We start from the raw sequence: 18,534 nt of genomic DNA on the forward strand, positions 1-18,534 counted from the left end.
GTATAAAAGCATAATTATTTTAAATAATTATGCTTTTATATGCATATAAATAATTCATTTAAGAGCAAAAATTAGATTTTTTTCGCGTTGGCCCTAAAATTTTTCATTTGTCTGCATTCAATGTTGTTAACAAAACTATTAATAAAATTTTATAGATAATTAGTTCTTTATAACAAATTATTTCTTACATGCTATTTTAATATAATTAAAAAAACTATTTATTTTAGTAATATGAATTTTAATGAAAAACACGAAAAACCTTTATATTCTTCATTTGTAATATATCTAGGCTATATTAATTTCTGCACAAACATCAAGTTTAGGGCCATTTTGAATTTTTCTTCTCGGATTATACTTAATTAAACCTAATAATAATTAGGATCCGGCTCGAAGGACCTATGTCGAGGATGGGGTTTGTTTAGACCCTTTCGGAGTAGCTTATTGTATATGTATAAACCGACTACTATTATGAGCTATATAAATTGACATGCATAATTTTTACCAAGGCTTTTTCCTTCTATGTTAAAAGAAGCAATGATTTTAATTTTTTTATTTGCTCAACTTTATATAAATGTTATGCTTTAAAAATTTTGACGGTTAAAGCAGGAATTGCCATTTTTGCATATTCTAAGTTGTCACTATCATATGAGTTAATTGGAATACATTTTTTTGATACACAGCAATTATGTCTTATTCCACATTATAAAAGGATAATTATTTAGTAGACACTATTCTTTTATTATTTCTGGTTTCTAAAAACTTGTTTCTTTTTCGCTCTAAAATGTATTACATTTTTTTGTGTTTAAGATTTTTATAGCTTCTTATGTCTTAAAAAATATTTTAATATAAGAATAAAAACGACTCCTTTAGAAATATTGTTTTTAATGACAAACGTTAAGAAAAGTAGTTATTGATAAGCTATTGATCTTGGCTTCATCATATAACCAAGAAATGTAATGCCATTTTAGTTTCTATATTAACCATATTTGCTTATATAATTTCAAGTGCGGATTTTTAGTTTCATGTTGAAAAAGCGGTGATTTTTATTTTAACCATTACAAGTTTTTGCTTGCTATCATGTTCAATGAAACTAAAAATTGTCTATATCTCATTTCATATTAAATATTTTATATTATAAAAATGCATCAAAATTTAGTAGTAATATAAATTGTATAACGAGAAGCATGAGAAGTTATACAATACGCAATTTTGTATTGATATTGACTCTATCATATACCCAAGAAATGCAACTTTTCTTTTCTAAAAATACTCAATTAATCCCAATAATAATTAGGAACCGGCTCGAAGGACCAATGTTGATGATGGGTTTCGTTTCGATCTTTAGCATTAGTTTATTGTATATTACCTAAATGCCACCCCGAGGAATATGAATTGACAAATGTCTTTTTTACCACTGGCCTTTTCTTTTAATGTTAAAAAAAGATATGAGTTTCATGTTTATATTTGCTCAACTTTATATAAATGTTTTAGTTTGATATTTTGAAGGACCAAAACTGAAATTTACTTTTTTGTGTGTTATAAGTTGCCCTTATTTTATGAGTAAATTCAAATCTACATAGCAATATTATCTTACTACAATTTGTGCAAATGAAGCATAATTATTTAAGAGGCACTGTTGTCTTATTTCTACTACGTTTCTGAAACTTTTATTATTTTTTCTTTGGCTATAAAAATTGCTAATTTTTTTTTTGCTTAGAATGTGTTCAGTGAAACTATTAATAAAATTTTCTAGTTAATAAGTTTTATATAACACATTAATTCTTATATATTTTAATGTAACACTAAATTTTAATAAGAAACGTAAGAAAGATTTATGCAATTTTGGTATTAATATTTGACCCACCATAAAATTAAAAAATGTTACGCCATTCTAGTTTCTAAATTAACGATATTGACTATACGTAATTTTTACCAGAGCCTCTACCTTTTATTTCAAAAGGAGAAATGATTTTGATTTTTATTTGCTCAACTTTATATAAATTATTTGTTTTAATATTTATACGTGTTACTCTTTCATCATAGAAATTTTATCTTAATCTTAATCAAATATTAATATTTTTATAAAAGTTTCACGGCATTATTTTTAATTTGTGCTAATTGTATTAATTGAATATTTTTTTATGTGATCATACTTATTAAATTTAAAATTCTCCAGAATATATCGGATATGAACACGTGTCACAGTTGCATTATGATAGCACACTTTGTAATTTTTTGATTATTGCTGACTAATATATTTCTTATATGCTCAATTAAATTTGTAACCACGCGTTAAATAGGTACATTAACTGTTGCATTTGAAAAAAAAATGTTATAGGTATTAGTACTTAAGTATTTTTTATAGTTTCTCTCACAATTCGCAGATTAGTTTTTATGTATTCGAGTTATTGTCGAAACAAATTTTATTAACTTTTTTGTCATTATTATTAGCAAGTTTGCGCAGAAGGTTTATGCAGTCTATTTTTATCAGACATCTATTAACTGATATTTTTATTATAAAATTATTTATCAGGTTCGACGTCTTGGTTAATGGAGGAGGTGCTGTAACGTTGCAATTTCAACGTTCTCCATTCCGACCTTTGACCAGAACTGTATTTGTGCCCTGGAATCAAATTGTAGCTTTACCTACTGGTATGTACTTATATATAGATACAAAATTTTATTTATAATTTTTTTTAATAATTCATATCGATTGATTGGTTTAAAACGTGAAAAAAGGGAACATATAAATTACACGCTTCATGCATATAGTATATCGACTTGTTTTAAATAGCCCGAAGGCCTTTTTACTAGTATACAGTATAATAGTTTTCAATTTTTGTACAATGTATTTATAATACCTACATAATAATAATTTTTATGTCGAAAATGTGTTTATAATTAGCAAATGTTTGCTAAAAATTACAAAACACCTTGTTATTAGTTTGTTATTTTTTACTGTTAACTGTTATCAAATCAACTTATCGCAAAAATGGAAATTTTAATATTAATAATTTTGTTTATTTTGGCAAAGCTCAATTTTCCTCATTTTTTATCTCAATTTTCCCCGTTTTCAAAGATATATTTTGTATTAATAAATTTCTTGTAAGAACTTCATGAATTCTGTAGAAGTAATTTTAGTCGTAGGTGAAGTACGGACTAAATGTGATGGTGTTTTATTTTTTAATGGTATTTATTTATTGAATGATATTTTATAAGCAATTTAAAAGTTTTTACTTGTCTTTGGTTCATTGACTACCAGTAAAATAGTATTTTTGTTAAGAACTAACATTTTTATTAAGGAAAAATGCAACCTATTATGTTACATCATTTTGTCTATATTTTAAGGACATTATGGCAAATATGGTGTTTTTTATAATATTGTATATAATTTAGCTGAAGGACCACTTATGATTGCTTATATAATATAATACGATTTTAAATATAATTTAAATTACTGATTTTATTCAACGTAATTACAAATTTTATCTGGTTTTATAATATTCTAATATAAATTGTTGGCTTGATATTATGATTATGATACGCAGTTGTGTTTTTTGTTAGATGTTCTTTTATTTACATTCACAATGTCATATAACGTCGATGTTTTAATTTGACGTAAACATAGAGTAAGGACTGAGATGCTAACTTTTAAGAAAGCAGTTCACAAACAAGTCGAAATAACACTGTTATTTTGTTCATTGTATATATAAGTATGTCATTTTGTCTGAAATTGATCAATAATGAATAAACAAAAATCTACTAAACGTCTGATTGATTATAGCAATAAAATTGATCTATTCACTAGTGCTGACATAATTGTTAATTGATTTTAGCTGAAATAATTACGAATATCAATAAATGAAAAAATGAACTTCTCAGGTTGCAAAACGCGTTTATACTGATTACTGCGAATAGTACTGTGATAATGACGATCAACATCTGACAGGATTGTTATTATGGCTTCCCGCATGTTATACAGTCGCGGAAACGTTAATAAAACTAGCCAATTTTTCAATAAGTTCATTTTGACCATTTATACCATTTTGCCCGTATTTATCCTAGAAGTTATTCACGATTCTTTTAATTGATATACAGTGCGAAGTATGAATCTAATAAATATTTTTTATCCCTAAGAATTTTATTTTTGTTTATTTTAGTCCATATGCAATTAAACGAAGAAACACCAAACGGTATACCGCCAACAGTACCTAGTCCAGCCTTTAGTTTCTTAAGTTTGCCACATTACCTGCCCGGCCAAGGGCAAGGTGCTTCTTGCGCCGCCCACGATCACGAATTGTTGAGGCCGAGAATAGCGGCCACTTGGATGCCTCATGCTGTTGGAGGAAAACCTGGAAAATCGCTCGTTTTTGCCGAAACACAGGTGAAAAAAAACTTTTTTGCACTCTTTATATTAATATGATACATTTTGTAGCAATTTATATATAATGGTGCCAGAAGGATAACTGATTGTACCCGCTCTTTACTATATGATACAATTTGAAGGATATTATTTAGAATATTATGCTCGTCTTTAGAATAGCATGCTCGTCTCTTCGGATGGTTAAACGAGTTATTTTTGAACAAATTATTTGTCAGTTGTTTTTTTTGGTAGAGAATAAACTGGGACTTTACTATACTCGTCTCTTCAGATGCTTGAACAGATTATTTTTAAGCAAATCATTTGCCAGTTTTTTTTTTGTTTCTTGCATTTGATAGAAAATAAACTGATTTGTTGTTTAATTGTGGTGTCTTACACATCATTGTGTAACAGGCCTAGGAACACATTTGAGTTTGTTTTTAATTCATTTTAAACTTTTATTTTCAAATTTTTGCAATATTGTTATTTTTGACTCGGCTGCCACCATCTAACGTTTTTGTTTTTGTGCATCAATTGTAATATACCAAAAATTTGATAGTAGTTTAGTTTTCTTTGTTAACTTAACCAGATGTTTCTCATAAAATATTACTTTGATGATAACTTATTTTGCAGTATTACAATAAGCAATTGCTATTTAATTAAAAATTGAATTGAATAATTGGGTGAATGATTTCATTAAATTAATTACAAATACTACGTTTCTGATGACCATAAAATATTTTTTAACTTTTTGTTCAAGTTATTTTGCTTATATATTACCTAAACTTTTGAAGCCCTTAATTTGAAATAAATATATGCCCTTTGATTCTCTGAATTCATGAAATAATGTGTTTACATTTTTCTTACAGTAGTCTTATAGTAACTTTTTGGCTTGCAATTAAATCCATTGAATTGGTTTTAATAAATACCTCTTTTCTGGTGTTTATTTGAAAATACATACCTTCGGATATTTTAAATTTTTGATTAAGTTATTCAACTCATATTTATAAGAATCTATTGTTAATTTGAAATGAATTTATCATTTTTGGGAATTCATAAAACGAGCATTTGTTTAAAATATGCATAACAGTCATACAGTATCCTTTTGATTTGTTATTACTAAATTCATATAAAACTAACGTTATTTGCTATTTTGAATAAATAACATTAGATATTTTAACTTTTTGTTTGATGATAACTTATTTTGCAGTATTACAATAAGCAATTGCTATTTAATTAAAAATTGAATTGAATAATTGAGTGAATAATTTCATTAAATTAGTTACAAATACTACGATTCTGATTATTATAAAATATTTTAACTTCTTTTTCGAGTTATTTTGCTCATATATTACCTAATCTTTAGAAACCCTTAATTTAAAACAAATATATGTCCTTTGATTTTCTGAATTTATAAAATAATGTGTCTAATGGTTTGAATTCATCATAGTAGTCTTACAGTAACTTTTTGGCTTGCAATTAAATCAGTTGAATTTATTTTAAATACCTTTTATGGTGTATATTTGAAAATACATACCTTCGCTTATTTTAAATTTTTGTTTAAGTTATTCAACTCATATTTATAATAATCTATTATTAATTTGAAATGAATTTATCATTTTTTCGAATTCATAAAATGAGCATTTGTTTACAATATGCATAACAGTCATACAGTATTCTTTTGATTTGTTATTACTACATTCATATAAAACTAACGTTATTCGCTGATTATTTTGAAATAAATAACATTAGATATGTTAATTTTTTGTTACAGTTATTTAACTTGTATCTTTATCAATCATTTCTTACTTTGCATATATGTCTCTTGATTCTCTGAATTTATCTGAACTTTCTGATTTACAGTTGATTTGATTCGTTGGAAAAACAACTTTTAAAATAATTATTCTCAAATATACTCGAGTTATTTGTAATTTAGTAATCTACTGATATAAAGCTCAGCTCTTTTGAATCTCTGAATTTATGAAATATGTCAAATATGTCTGAATGTATGATAAGCATAAGTAACCTTACAATAACATTTTGATTAGCCGTTAATTGAATTGAATTGAGTTAAAAATTCTGCGATTTACAATATATTTTAAAATGTATATCCTTGTATATTTTAACTTTTTGCTGTAGTCATTTATCTCATATATTTAATAATCTGGTCTTAGTTTGCAATAATTGCCTTTTGATTCTCTGATTTTACAAAATAAATATATTGGTTCACAATATGCATAGGAGAGTAACTTTTTGATTATTCATATAATTGAATTGCGTTACATTTTTTTATTATTTTATTGACTTTGTATACGAGTGCATTAGTCTTATACACCTTATCAATCGATTTTATGTTATTGGAATGGATATAAGTATATTGCGCACCATATATTCCTTTTTTAGTCAACAATATTATGAATTTTTCAATTTAGTTGGTTCTTTTGAAATACACACATTCGGATATTTTAATTTTTAATTCGGTTTATTTATCTCACATACTCAGAAATATGTCCTTAGTTTGAAATAAATATCAGATTTTTTGTCTCTGAATTTATAAAATTAATCTAATTCCTGACATGCAACGGACGTATTTCGTTAACTTTTTGATTTGTCGTTAATTTAATTGAATTCAGTAGAAAAAACTGCTCTTAAAAAAATATTTTAAAATTTATATCTTTGAAAATTTTAACTTTTTGTTTCAGATCTTAAATTCTTATATTTAATAATCTGTCCTTAGCTTAAATAAAATATCAGCTTGTTGAGTTGTGAATTTATATAATTATCTAATTGATTATATACATAAGAAATTTTACAAAGTTTTTCATTTGCCGTTAATTTAATTGAATTTAGTTTAAATGACTGATTTTTTTTAAATTGCATATCTTTTGATATTTTAAACTGTGTTTCAGTTGTTTAACTCGTATATTTAGTACTTTGTCTTTAGTTTGGAACAAATATGAGCATCTTATTTGTATTCATAAAATATGGCCGATAATATGCATGAGGAATCTTACAATAACTTTTTGATTTGCTGTTAATTTAATTGAATTCAGTCATAATGATTATTTTAAAATACATTTATTCAGACATTTTAATTTTACTCGCACTATTTATCCGTTATATATTAGGAAATCCATTTTAAATCCTCATATGTTCATGTTTTTTTTTAATTCAGAAAATATATTATGTAATATGTCATAAAATTCACTAAAGATGGGCTTATCATATCCGCGTTCGGTTAGAATTTCACTCCGCTTCGGAAAGGAGTTATATCCACTTAACAACTCCGACACCTTCAAAATCTAATATTTGACACAAATGTGCTCTATAGCGTGTTGTTCATACGTATAAAGATTTATTAAGTATTTGGAAAACGTTCACAAACAGTTCAGAAATTTTTGTTTATTTTATTACAAAAATTATTATTTTATACATTTCTTTTCGGATATTTTTCAGAAATATTAGGGTAATTCTTCTGCTATAAAGAGTCAACTAGGCACCAAACAATGAATAAGAATGAATAAATGTCAATAAAATAATAATTAAAAAAAAAAACAATAAATGTTGTCTTGTACAAATTTTTGTGAATACAATAGATTATATTTTTTGCAATAATGATCAAAGAAAAAAACCGAAAACTTGAGAAATAATAGAATTTCTTGAATTTTTTTATATTCATATAAAATGAATACTGTAAACTTTATGTATGAAATAAGAACAAATCTTTATTAATATATGTATAAGGTTTTTTGCGAAAAATAAATACCTCACATTCTCTTATTATTTTTATTTTGAGAAATAATTGTATATAATGACTCATGTAGTTCCATTAGCATACTATTACTTTTATATAATTACAAAATTTACAATTACAAAACAGATTTAACACCAGTTTAGGTAAGTCGGATATGTCAAAATCTCCGATACAACTCCGCTCGGATTCACTCCAAGAGACGAGTTGTATCGGAATGATAACTCCGAAGTGAGCACAATAAGAAAATCACTCTCTATGTATTTCAAAGTTTAATTATTGATGAAAGCACATGACTCGTAGAATAATTTTGCACTAATTACAAGTTACACTTTTATAGAAACATAGAAATTCAAAGTTTAATGTAGCTCAACCTAGAATATTTTTTGGTATTATCAAATATCTGCTTATATTTTAATTAAGTATTTGGCAATTTCAAAACCAGTGTTGTAAAATATATAAAATTATCCAAGAATCTTGACTTGTTTTTCAAATACGTTTTTATGCAATATTGTAATGACACTTCATATTTTCGAATTTACAATTGTAAAAGAGAGATATTATAACTTGCTAGCAACATTGTAAGATTGTGTGGTTTATTATATATCAATTTCATTTTTATGTTTGCTCAATTTTGTGATATAAATTTTAGTATTCGAATTATTTCAGAAGACTTCAGAAGACTGAAGCCATCTAATCTGTTGTGTTTGAAGACGCTTCCTTGTCTTGATAAAATAAATAAATTAATATTAAATAAATTTCATTATTTTCAAATAAACTTTTACATTTGACTTAATTGTTTGTTTAAGCACCCTGACATGAAAATAAATCTGAATATTTATCAGAACCACGTCAATAGCGTTTACTCTTGGCACTACTATTTATTTCTTTGCATGTTTTAAATTACATTTTTTTTAGCTTTATTGAATATTTTTTTCGAATATATTTTAATAATGAGTTTTTATCATCTTTAATAACACAAAGTATTTACTGTTTTTAGGAAGATTGATTATGATGACACATATTTGGCATAAAATTAATTTATTATTTTACTAGTATTTTTAATTAAGTTAAGTAACTGTAATGAATAAATTTCAAATTATTATTTATGTTTTTTTAAACAATCAGATTGATTAGTTTAAGCTTAATTTAATTGATCTGAAATTTTGTGCTCATTGAATCGTTTTGGTATATGTTTAGAAGTAGATCTTTTTTTAACCAACTCGGTGTATATTTAGTTTATAATTTTTCTAACTCATTTTTTGCCCATTGTCATATTGCTTTTATTTTTTGATCCGCATTAGTACATATATCAAATATGTACTCTCATCAGACTGGAATTACAGTATTGCTAGAACTATTTTTTTACAACAATTCTAATAGTAATTTTATTCAATATTCTTGCAACAAAGCTCAAAACACGTTCACATTCTCTGATTTTTCACATATGTTAAAATCTTTAAAAACTGTATAAATTTATTTTATTCGAATGAGAATTGTTCGATTTTCATATACATAAAAATTAAAATCGGAAATTTATATAAACATTACAACACATTTGTTTCTATTTAAACTACTTTGCTTTCTGTTGAACTTTATTTATTTGGTGTGCGTCTTTATGGTGTAACTTTTTTATTTGAAACAAAATTCAAATATTTTATTTTAGGAGCAGCATAATTATTATTGAATTTAAAACAATAATTAATAAAAAAATAGTCGCAATGACTATATCCTTGTTTTTTTCCCTGTAAAGTTTTAATTATATGTGCCATTTATGTCTCATCACTTCTTTTAACATTAAAAAGTGTTTATATATATTACAGTTTCGAAAATTATGCTATCTATCTATTTTACATTTTTTAATTATTATATGTAAACACCATCTGAACGCAAAGTTTTCAATAAGTTATTATGATACATTTTATTATACATTACAAATCAATCAATTTTATGCAATAGTTCTCGTTCTCGTCCATAGTAACCCTAAAACAAAACATATTCATAAAAGATACTTTATTTTGTTTCGGGTGTATATATTTTTCTTATTTTATCAAAAATTTTAGATTTTGAATATAAAATACTTATTTAGACTGTTGTTTGTAGTCCTCCGTTTATGAGCTGGTTTAGATTTCGTTCTTATGCTACCTAAATTTATTCATTTACGAAATGAAGGTCGTTCAGAGAAGTATCGTAAAACTTTTTTCAATGAATTTAATTAGCCACCTGTTTACGAATTAGTCTTATTATTACTACTAATAATCGGAGTATTCTCATAGAATAGCTGGTAATTTTATTATCTCAGAATCCATTATCGCAAATTTCATTTATTACAATTTATGTATTCTATTTTTGTAAGAGGTTTATATGATAGTCAAAATGCGATATGCATATTTCAAATATTGTACAATTTTTTTTCTATATTTGGCTTCAGATTGTGCAAGAGTCGATACCCATTCCTGGTTCTGGTCTGCATCTCACTTATCAATCATCCAGTGCTGCTGGGTATCTGAGTGCTGTTAGGATGCTGTTAACTGGACCAAGAATTCCTAGCACATTGACTCACGTGCACGTTGGTGTCGAGATCGAAGGATCTCTTCATGTTAAAACATACGAGGCTGATCCAGATCTTACTCATACATTCGCCTGGTCGAAACGAAATGTATATAAGCAAAAGGTTTGTATAAAAATTGATAACCTGTTACCAGTGTCGCCTATACACGGCATTCACATGACGACTATAGGCGACATTCATTGTTCCCACCTGCTCTTCAATATTTATCATTCTGTATAATTTATTGAGGATTCAATTTTTTTAAATGAAATTTCTAGTTCTTAAAAGTGTACTTTTTAATTTTCTAATAAATTTGATTGATAATTAAAAAAACGTTGTGTGTCTGATACGTCCAAATGCCTAACTGGGCGGCACGCCATTCCGTACAGCAGCGTCACTCCTGCGAAAAACAATGTCGTAGCGAAGGGGTTAATTATATTGGAGTTAATATGAATATACCGAATATGATGAGGCTTTAATTTTTGTAATATTGTAACCATATTGATAAGTTTTTGTAACGTAATATATAAAATTCAATATATGACCTAAAAATTATTCCATTGCATATAGACTAATAATGTTTTGATAGTTTTCTAAAAGATTTATAAATGCTTTTCTACCTTGACGATAAATTTTGTGTTGTTGCTAGCAAATTTAGTTGAAACTTATTGACTTTTATTATCTTTGATAAGTGTTTTTTGACATACTATTTCCAAAAAATCAATATTTTCAAATAATTCTTTTGACTCAATTTATAATTAGTTTTGAGATAAGAAGAAAATTTAATAGAAGTAAATAATATATTAATATTAATTATGACATATGTATGCAGACTGAGCATACCACGAATTTTTATATATTATTCGCCAATGACTTTTTTATTATATTTTGTGCTTTATTGATTTATATATTTCAATGTAATTTTATATTTGTAATTTCATTTCAAAATATGATATTAATTTTTCTGGTTTCATAGGTTTACGGGGTAGCTGTAGCCCGAATTTCAGTTGGCTACCAACATTCCACTTGTTCACAAGTAATTTGGGAAACACAGACCGCACTTTTGCAAGGTTTTGATGTCGACATCTCAGATATTGGTGGCTGGGGCTTGAATATACATCATCACTACAACTTTCATGAAGGTATTTCTACAATCTACAATATTGAATTTATACTTTTCGTATTCTGAACTATAGTCTTTATGTTGATTTCATGTGAATTTTTCAGCTGACAACTATGTAAAATATTGCTTTCCTCTATTTTTCCCACTATTGATGAAAATGTTAAAATGGCAATTTTGTGTACTTAAAACTATTTTTAAACCTATCTATTTAAACGATATTATTATTACTATTAAATTTTATGCATTACAATTTTTCAGAAAATATTTGTAATAAATGATAAAATTACCGTACAGAATCCGTCTTTTCTAAGAATTTTGACATTGTAATGAAAAAAAAAATTAATAATATGAAGTTAGAATGAAATTAGTGAGAAGAAATTATGTTTTTCTATTTCTCTTACATAATCACTATTTCTACTAAGATATGTATTTATTCATTTGGTCTTTTAATATTGTACTTATTAATTTTGATATTTTTATTCATTACAAATGCACCCTGACCAGTTTTGAACTTTTTCATTTTTCTCAGATGCTCATTTAACTGGCATCTCAAATTTAAAGACGCTGCTATTGTTTCCAAGGACTTACATTTCAGGTTTCGATTCCTATAGTCCTTCAACCGGACATTCCACAATTCTGGACGAGCCTCTACCAATTCAATTAATTGAAATACTTTATTTTTCTCCCAAACAAACTTTTCGCACTGTTCTTCATCATATAATGCTTCCATTTTCCAAAATCAAAAAAACAACTTTCTTAGGCACACAAATAAACAAACCAGTGCAAAGCAAAACAAAAAAACTCTACGTATAGTACAAAAAAATATCCAACAAGTTAAATAATGCTAGAGGTAAAAGCTAGAGCGAGAAAGTTGTGCAGAGACCCTGTGTACACTGAACATCATTTGTCTAGCGAGATTGTCTACGGAGAGCGTAGAGTGACTCTCGCTAGAGTGCCCTAGTAGCTCTGTACACTATGGGACTCTACATAGAGCGCTCTATTAGTGCTCTAGCTAGAGCGACTCTAGCCAAAAACTCTACAGTGTATCGGCACCTTAATAATGGTTTATGTTTCTATACATTTGGTCTTGCAATATTGAACTTAATGATTTTGATATTTTGATTCATAATAAAAATTACAATTTATATTCGACGCTAATAAAATTTGAGTATTTTTAGAAAAGCATATTTAAATATTGCGAATTGATTCTATATTTATTTATCATGAATTTATGTTGAAGAGATCTGCATTTCTAAAAATTGTGTTTATTCATTAGAACCTTTAATATTGAACTTACTCTTTTTTGAGAGTATTTGACTTATGCTAATTGATCTTAGAATTTGCCAATTGTGTCATAAATTTATATTGAAGATATCTATTTCTAAGTTGGTTTCCACTTATTTGATTTTGGACATATTTTTTTTTGATATTTTGATTTATAACAAAAAGTGACAATTTATAACCTACCCCACTAATAGTCGAGTGTATTTGAAAGTACATATTCAATTATTGCCAATTAATCCTAGATTTTAATGATGTCATGAATTTGAATATTTTGCAGTACAATTGCCACATTTGCTAAATAGAATATACACTTGAACATTGAATATAACAAATAAATACTTGAAATTTATTTATATTCAAGCATTTACAAGGGTATTTTAAAGTATTAATTTTTTTTTATTTAATTATTGTTTTATTGGTTTATAATCCAGCTACGTATAAAAAATTACTATAATCAATTCTATATAATAATTTTATATTTATCAAGAAAATTACACAAGATTTATAGCACTTCAAATTTGGTAGGAAATTCAATTTCGGCAAACATTATACAACTCGTCAATTACGCACTCCAAAAAACTTAGCTTTTTAAACATCGAATATTGACATGGAAATCATAGCTCATAACAATCATAGTTAAATCTCAAATTGTTTATGGTCCTGTCTATTTTCCCCTTTCAATTCAAAATGTCATAATTTTTTATTTAGATCGATTCTAATTCTTTCACAATAATTTTCACGCAATACAGAAGATGCTTCTTTATTTTTCAATTTTTCCTTGAGTCCCTTCATTTAAATGAATAGTTTTTAAATTTCGTACCCCTAACAAAAATCCATACCTATTTATTTATTTAATATGCCATATTTTTACAATAATCACATAATTTTCATGCACTTTCTAGAATTAAATTTTTTTTTTGAATCAAAAAATTTTATGATAAAAATTATTACTTTATCATTAATCATAATTTATTCGTATTATTACATTTTTTATAAACGGCAATTTAGTTGATTTTTTTAGTTGATTTTTTTTTCATAAACTACAATCAACATATTATTTTACCTAAGATTGATGATTTATGAATATTGTTAAATATATAGTTGATCTTGATCTACACAGATTTACAAGGCTTTACTAAATAGTAATAAAAAAAATATATGGCAATTTGTTTGATTTCTTAATTCTAATTCCTTTTAAATAGATTGCAAGCATCCATCTGAACAATTTTAATAACATTTTATTACATTTTAATATATTTCATATTTGGACTGGTTCCAAAATTCTATATATTCTATATAATTATACTATAGTTACAAATAGAAAATAAAGAAAAACTATTTATTGCCAAAAATTAATATTCAAAAATACTATTACCTTATTTTTAAATGATTTTTATAAATTATTTTAAACATGTTATTGATTCCCCTATAGCAAATATTTGGGATATTGTAGCTAACAGAAAGGTTTTTTTATAAGTTCATTCATAAAACTATCGCGTTTTGCCAATTCCAATTATTATTTATACCCGAAGAACGATAATTTATGAATATTGTAGAATATCTAGTTGGGGTTGTTGTAGAAAACTTTACATGCTTTTACCAAATAAAAAATCGAAGTTTTGTCGCTAACTGCTCTCTTGGTTGTAATTGTAATTAATTTTACTTATTTGCAGGACATTATATACGAAAATGTTTTCTTTATTCATAAATGTTTTATATAAATTATTTTAAATATGTTATTGATTCCCGATAGCGAATATTTGGGATATTGTAGCTAACAGAAAGGTTTTTTATAAATTCAATCACAAAACTATTGCTATTTTCTAATCCCAAGAACGGTAATTTACTATATAAGAATACAAGTTTTGTCGTAAATTTACTTTCTTCGTTATTATTGAAATTAGATATTCCTTTGCTGATACGAGTCAATTTTAATAATATAGTATTACATTCTGAAAGCATCGTTTTTTACTAATAATTATCAGTTAACTGATCAGTCAAATTATTACAGTAACTATGTATCCATATTTCGAGATCTAGTCAGAATCATCATTATAATGGTGACAATGTAATAGTTATTATAACCTGCGCATTTTAGGTGGAACCAGAAACCGCATGTCCCTTTGCATTTGGTCTATTGTACGCTACCCCTACTTTCAGAATATGAGATTACACAAACTAGGAAGAATATGCCTACATTTGTATTGGTTTTTCCTTTCCATTTCTCTTCATTATTTTGTCTCAGTTCATTCTCAGATTTTTTTTACCAATCGAAAGGACATAAATAACACGACACAAGCGTACTTACAACGTATGTCACAACCGTACCCAACGCACGATTTTGGAAACAAATCATTGTAATGATCCAGTTAAATTATCTACGCAAAAACTAATTGCTGGTAATTAACTATACTAATGCTCAACTTATAGCAAAATAACAAACAAAGTAATCTATTTTATACAAGTATAATAATGATTATCAAAAGAAATCTAACAAATCTTTACTTTGTTTCTTTAAAAACATTTCGGTGTACAGATCGTGTTAAGGGGCACAACTAGTGTAACCGCCTAAAAAAATGTGATTTTTGGGAATTTATATTAAAAAAAACTACTTTATCAATCATTTCAAAATTTTAGGAATATATTTATACATGTTTTAAGAAAACATAGTAAAATTGAAGAAAAAAATTAAATATTTTCTAAGTTATCGTCGATCTCCAACGGAGCGACAAAAAAAGGCCTTTCACTGCTGCAGTGATTCCGGCCTTCTACGTGGATGAAATTTAAAAAAAAAAAATCTTGTTAAACTAGATAATATAATAAAACTAGTCTGTAAAATGAACTACAATAAAGAAAAAAAATCAAAAATTGACAAAATGACGGCGTTTTTTTAAAAAAAAAAAAGTCGAATTTTACCCAAAATTTCATTTTACGGAGAACTATATATAGAACATGTAAAAAAAATCGATAATGATCGAATCATTTGTTTTTGAGTAATCGCTGCAGCAAATTCGGAAAATGCTGTTTCGAGAAAAACGCGTTTAAAGATTAAATGATTGTTATACTATATACTATATATATACTCTTTAAATGGCTGTAACTCAAAAACTATTTAAGATATCGATTTAAAATTTTGGTATAATATTTTTAAAGGTATAAACTATTGAAATATAGAAAAATTGGAAATTCGATTTTTTGAAAATTTCACACTAGTTGTGCCCCTTAATGTAGGATGCCGACTCAATGCAATAATGGAAACTTGTTTCAACAAACATACTACATGTTTCTCCTTTTGGACCGTATCTTAAAATCAGTAACTGTACCGTGACATAACTGTACCCAGGCTCCCCAAAATTAATATCCAGAAATACTATTACTTCTTATATGAATGATTAATGTAATAAACATGTTATTGACTCCACAATAGCAAATATTTGGAATATAATTATAAAACACTTGCTTTTCTCCAATTCCAGGTATTCTTCAGAAAGGTGATGGAGCTACTCTACACCTTAAACAGCAATATCCTCGTATCGTCCGTTCATCTATGGGCACCGGTCAACAACGTGCCCTGGTTTGTAACGGGCGTTGCGATGGCGCTGCAATCGATGCGCAATTACTTACGCCCGTTGCACTTACATCCGGACCTGACGGAAGCTTATATGTCGGCGATTTTAACCTTGTTAGAAGAATAACACCTGATGGCAAAGTACACACTGTACTTCAGTTAAGGTAATTCACTTTATAGAACGCAATAAATTTATTAGTAGAGGATGCTAGGGGTTTGTTATAACATTTATTTTAATTAATATATCTTGAGGTCCACTGACTGGATTTCTACGAATGTCTGCTATAACTCTTTCTCTATCAAATCTAGCGAAATTAATTGCATAACTGTGTTTACCTATAATAATTTTCTAGAAAAAATCCGTTATTACAATTTATCACCCTCACTTACTTATTCTGTTTTTAGTGCTAAGTTGTAAACTGGGGCAAGTAATAATGTCCAAAAAACCGACAATAATATCTCTGTTAATTTTTTTTTTATTTTTGAGAAAATTGACTTGTTTCTAAGTAATTCTTGTCATAAATAAACGTAAACTATAATTAATACAAATAAAATATAAAGTGTCTCCTGTGATAGAATTTCTTATAAAATATAGAGTGCTTCCTGTATCACACTTTAAATGTGCCCACATCTTTCAAACTATACATTCCGCTCAATTTTTTTCTTTTTAATCTGTATATAATTCTTTTATGTTACAACTAGCCTCAAGGTTTTGTTTCAACTAACTCCAGATTTGATTTTTTTACATTAATCAAGATTTTTATTTAAACAAATTAGCATTCATAAAAATTGTTACACATTATCAACGATTGATAAATATGAAGCAAATTAATATATATACAATTTAAAATTAGTCGATAATAATAATTCAAACCGAATTTTTATGTAAGTACATTTTTAAATAACATGCTAAAAATGATGGACCTGCACAGTCCTGTATATTGCTGCCGCATGTGGGATATTTTTTTTTGTTTTATTTTTCGTAGCATATCTACAATAAATACATTTAGCTACAATTGGTCGCAATTTAATTTGATGGCGTGTGACGGATAACTATTCTATGATGGCATCTTCTGTTATTAGAGCTTTAAATTTTTAAGTAATGTCATGTAATAATTTCCTACAACTTTTTTTAGTCGCTTAGTTATATATGACAATATTATGCAGGGCCGTTTATACATATACGATTGTAACAAAAAAAATATTTCAAAATCTTTATAATTTTTACTCCTGTTACATATAGTTTCTAGGTCCTATATATGTACCTACTAAAATTGAACGTAATGTGACGTAATAAGATATTTCTTTATAAAAATTAATATGATTTTTGTACGACTGATTTTAAATAGTTTAGTTTCTTTTTTTATGGACAACATTTGTAACATTTTGCCATATTATAAAAACTTTAAATCATTTTATGATATATTTAATTATTGATTCGCTGTGCTGTGCATTAAATTCCTTACCCGAGTCAGTATTAAAGTTTTACATTCTTCCTGAAAAATGTTTACTCAAGCCGTCTATTTTCACTTCTCTATTTTTAATAGTTATTTAAGTTATATTAAGATCGTAAAATTTTAAGTATTTTTGGCCCTTAATTCTAGTTACTTTATGTTTCTTATGTTATTATATGTAGGCATATCCAATGCATATTATATCAATTTATTGCTTTCATCTTACTGTTCTCAAAGTTAAATTGAGTTTCTAAAATCTCATGTCCAGATGCTACTAGAACTAATCTTAAAACCTCGAACATGTTCATTATGATATGTTAATCTCCGCAGTACTTATGCATTTACGCGTTTTATCTAGTATCTAGTATCTAACCAAAAAGTTATAATTGAAATAATATTGAATTTTCAAAAGCATTTCTAACTTACTTAGCAATGTTTTGAGT

The 18,534-nt window shown here is 26.4% G+C and overlaps 1 protein-coding gene across 1 annotated transcript in view; it reads left to right on the top strand.

The window, feature by feature from the left end:
* Positions 1-18,534, top strand: part of LOC113387635 (teneurin-a-like) — a 186,849-nt gene that overhangs the window by 112,655 nt on the left and 55,660 nt on the right. The window contains 5 exon segments of the mRNA XM_026624990.1: positions 2,534-2,652; positions 4,161-4,384; positions 10,543-10,785; positions 11,639-11,804; positions 16,546-16,801. Coding sequence (XP_026480775.1) covers positions 2,534-2,652; positions 4,161-4,384; positions 10,543-10,785; positions 11,639-11,804; positions 16,546-16,801 — 1,008 coding nt within the window.

Source organism: Ctenocephalides felis, unplaced genomic scaffold (assembly GCF_003426905.1).
Source record: "Ctenocephalides felis isolate EL2017-DRISC unplaced genomic scaffold, ASM342690v1 CF-g0.4_SCAFFOLD_03572, whole genome shotgun sequence".
NCBI classification, from domain to species: domain Eukaryota; kingdom Metazoa; phylum Arthropoda; class Insecta; order Siphonaptera; family Pulicidae; genus Ctenocephalides; species Ctenocephalides felis.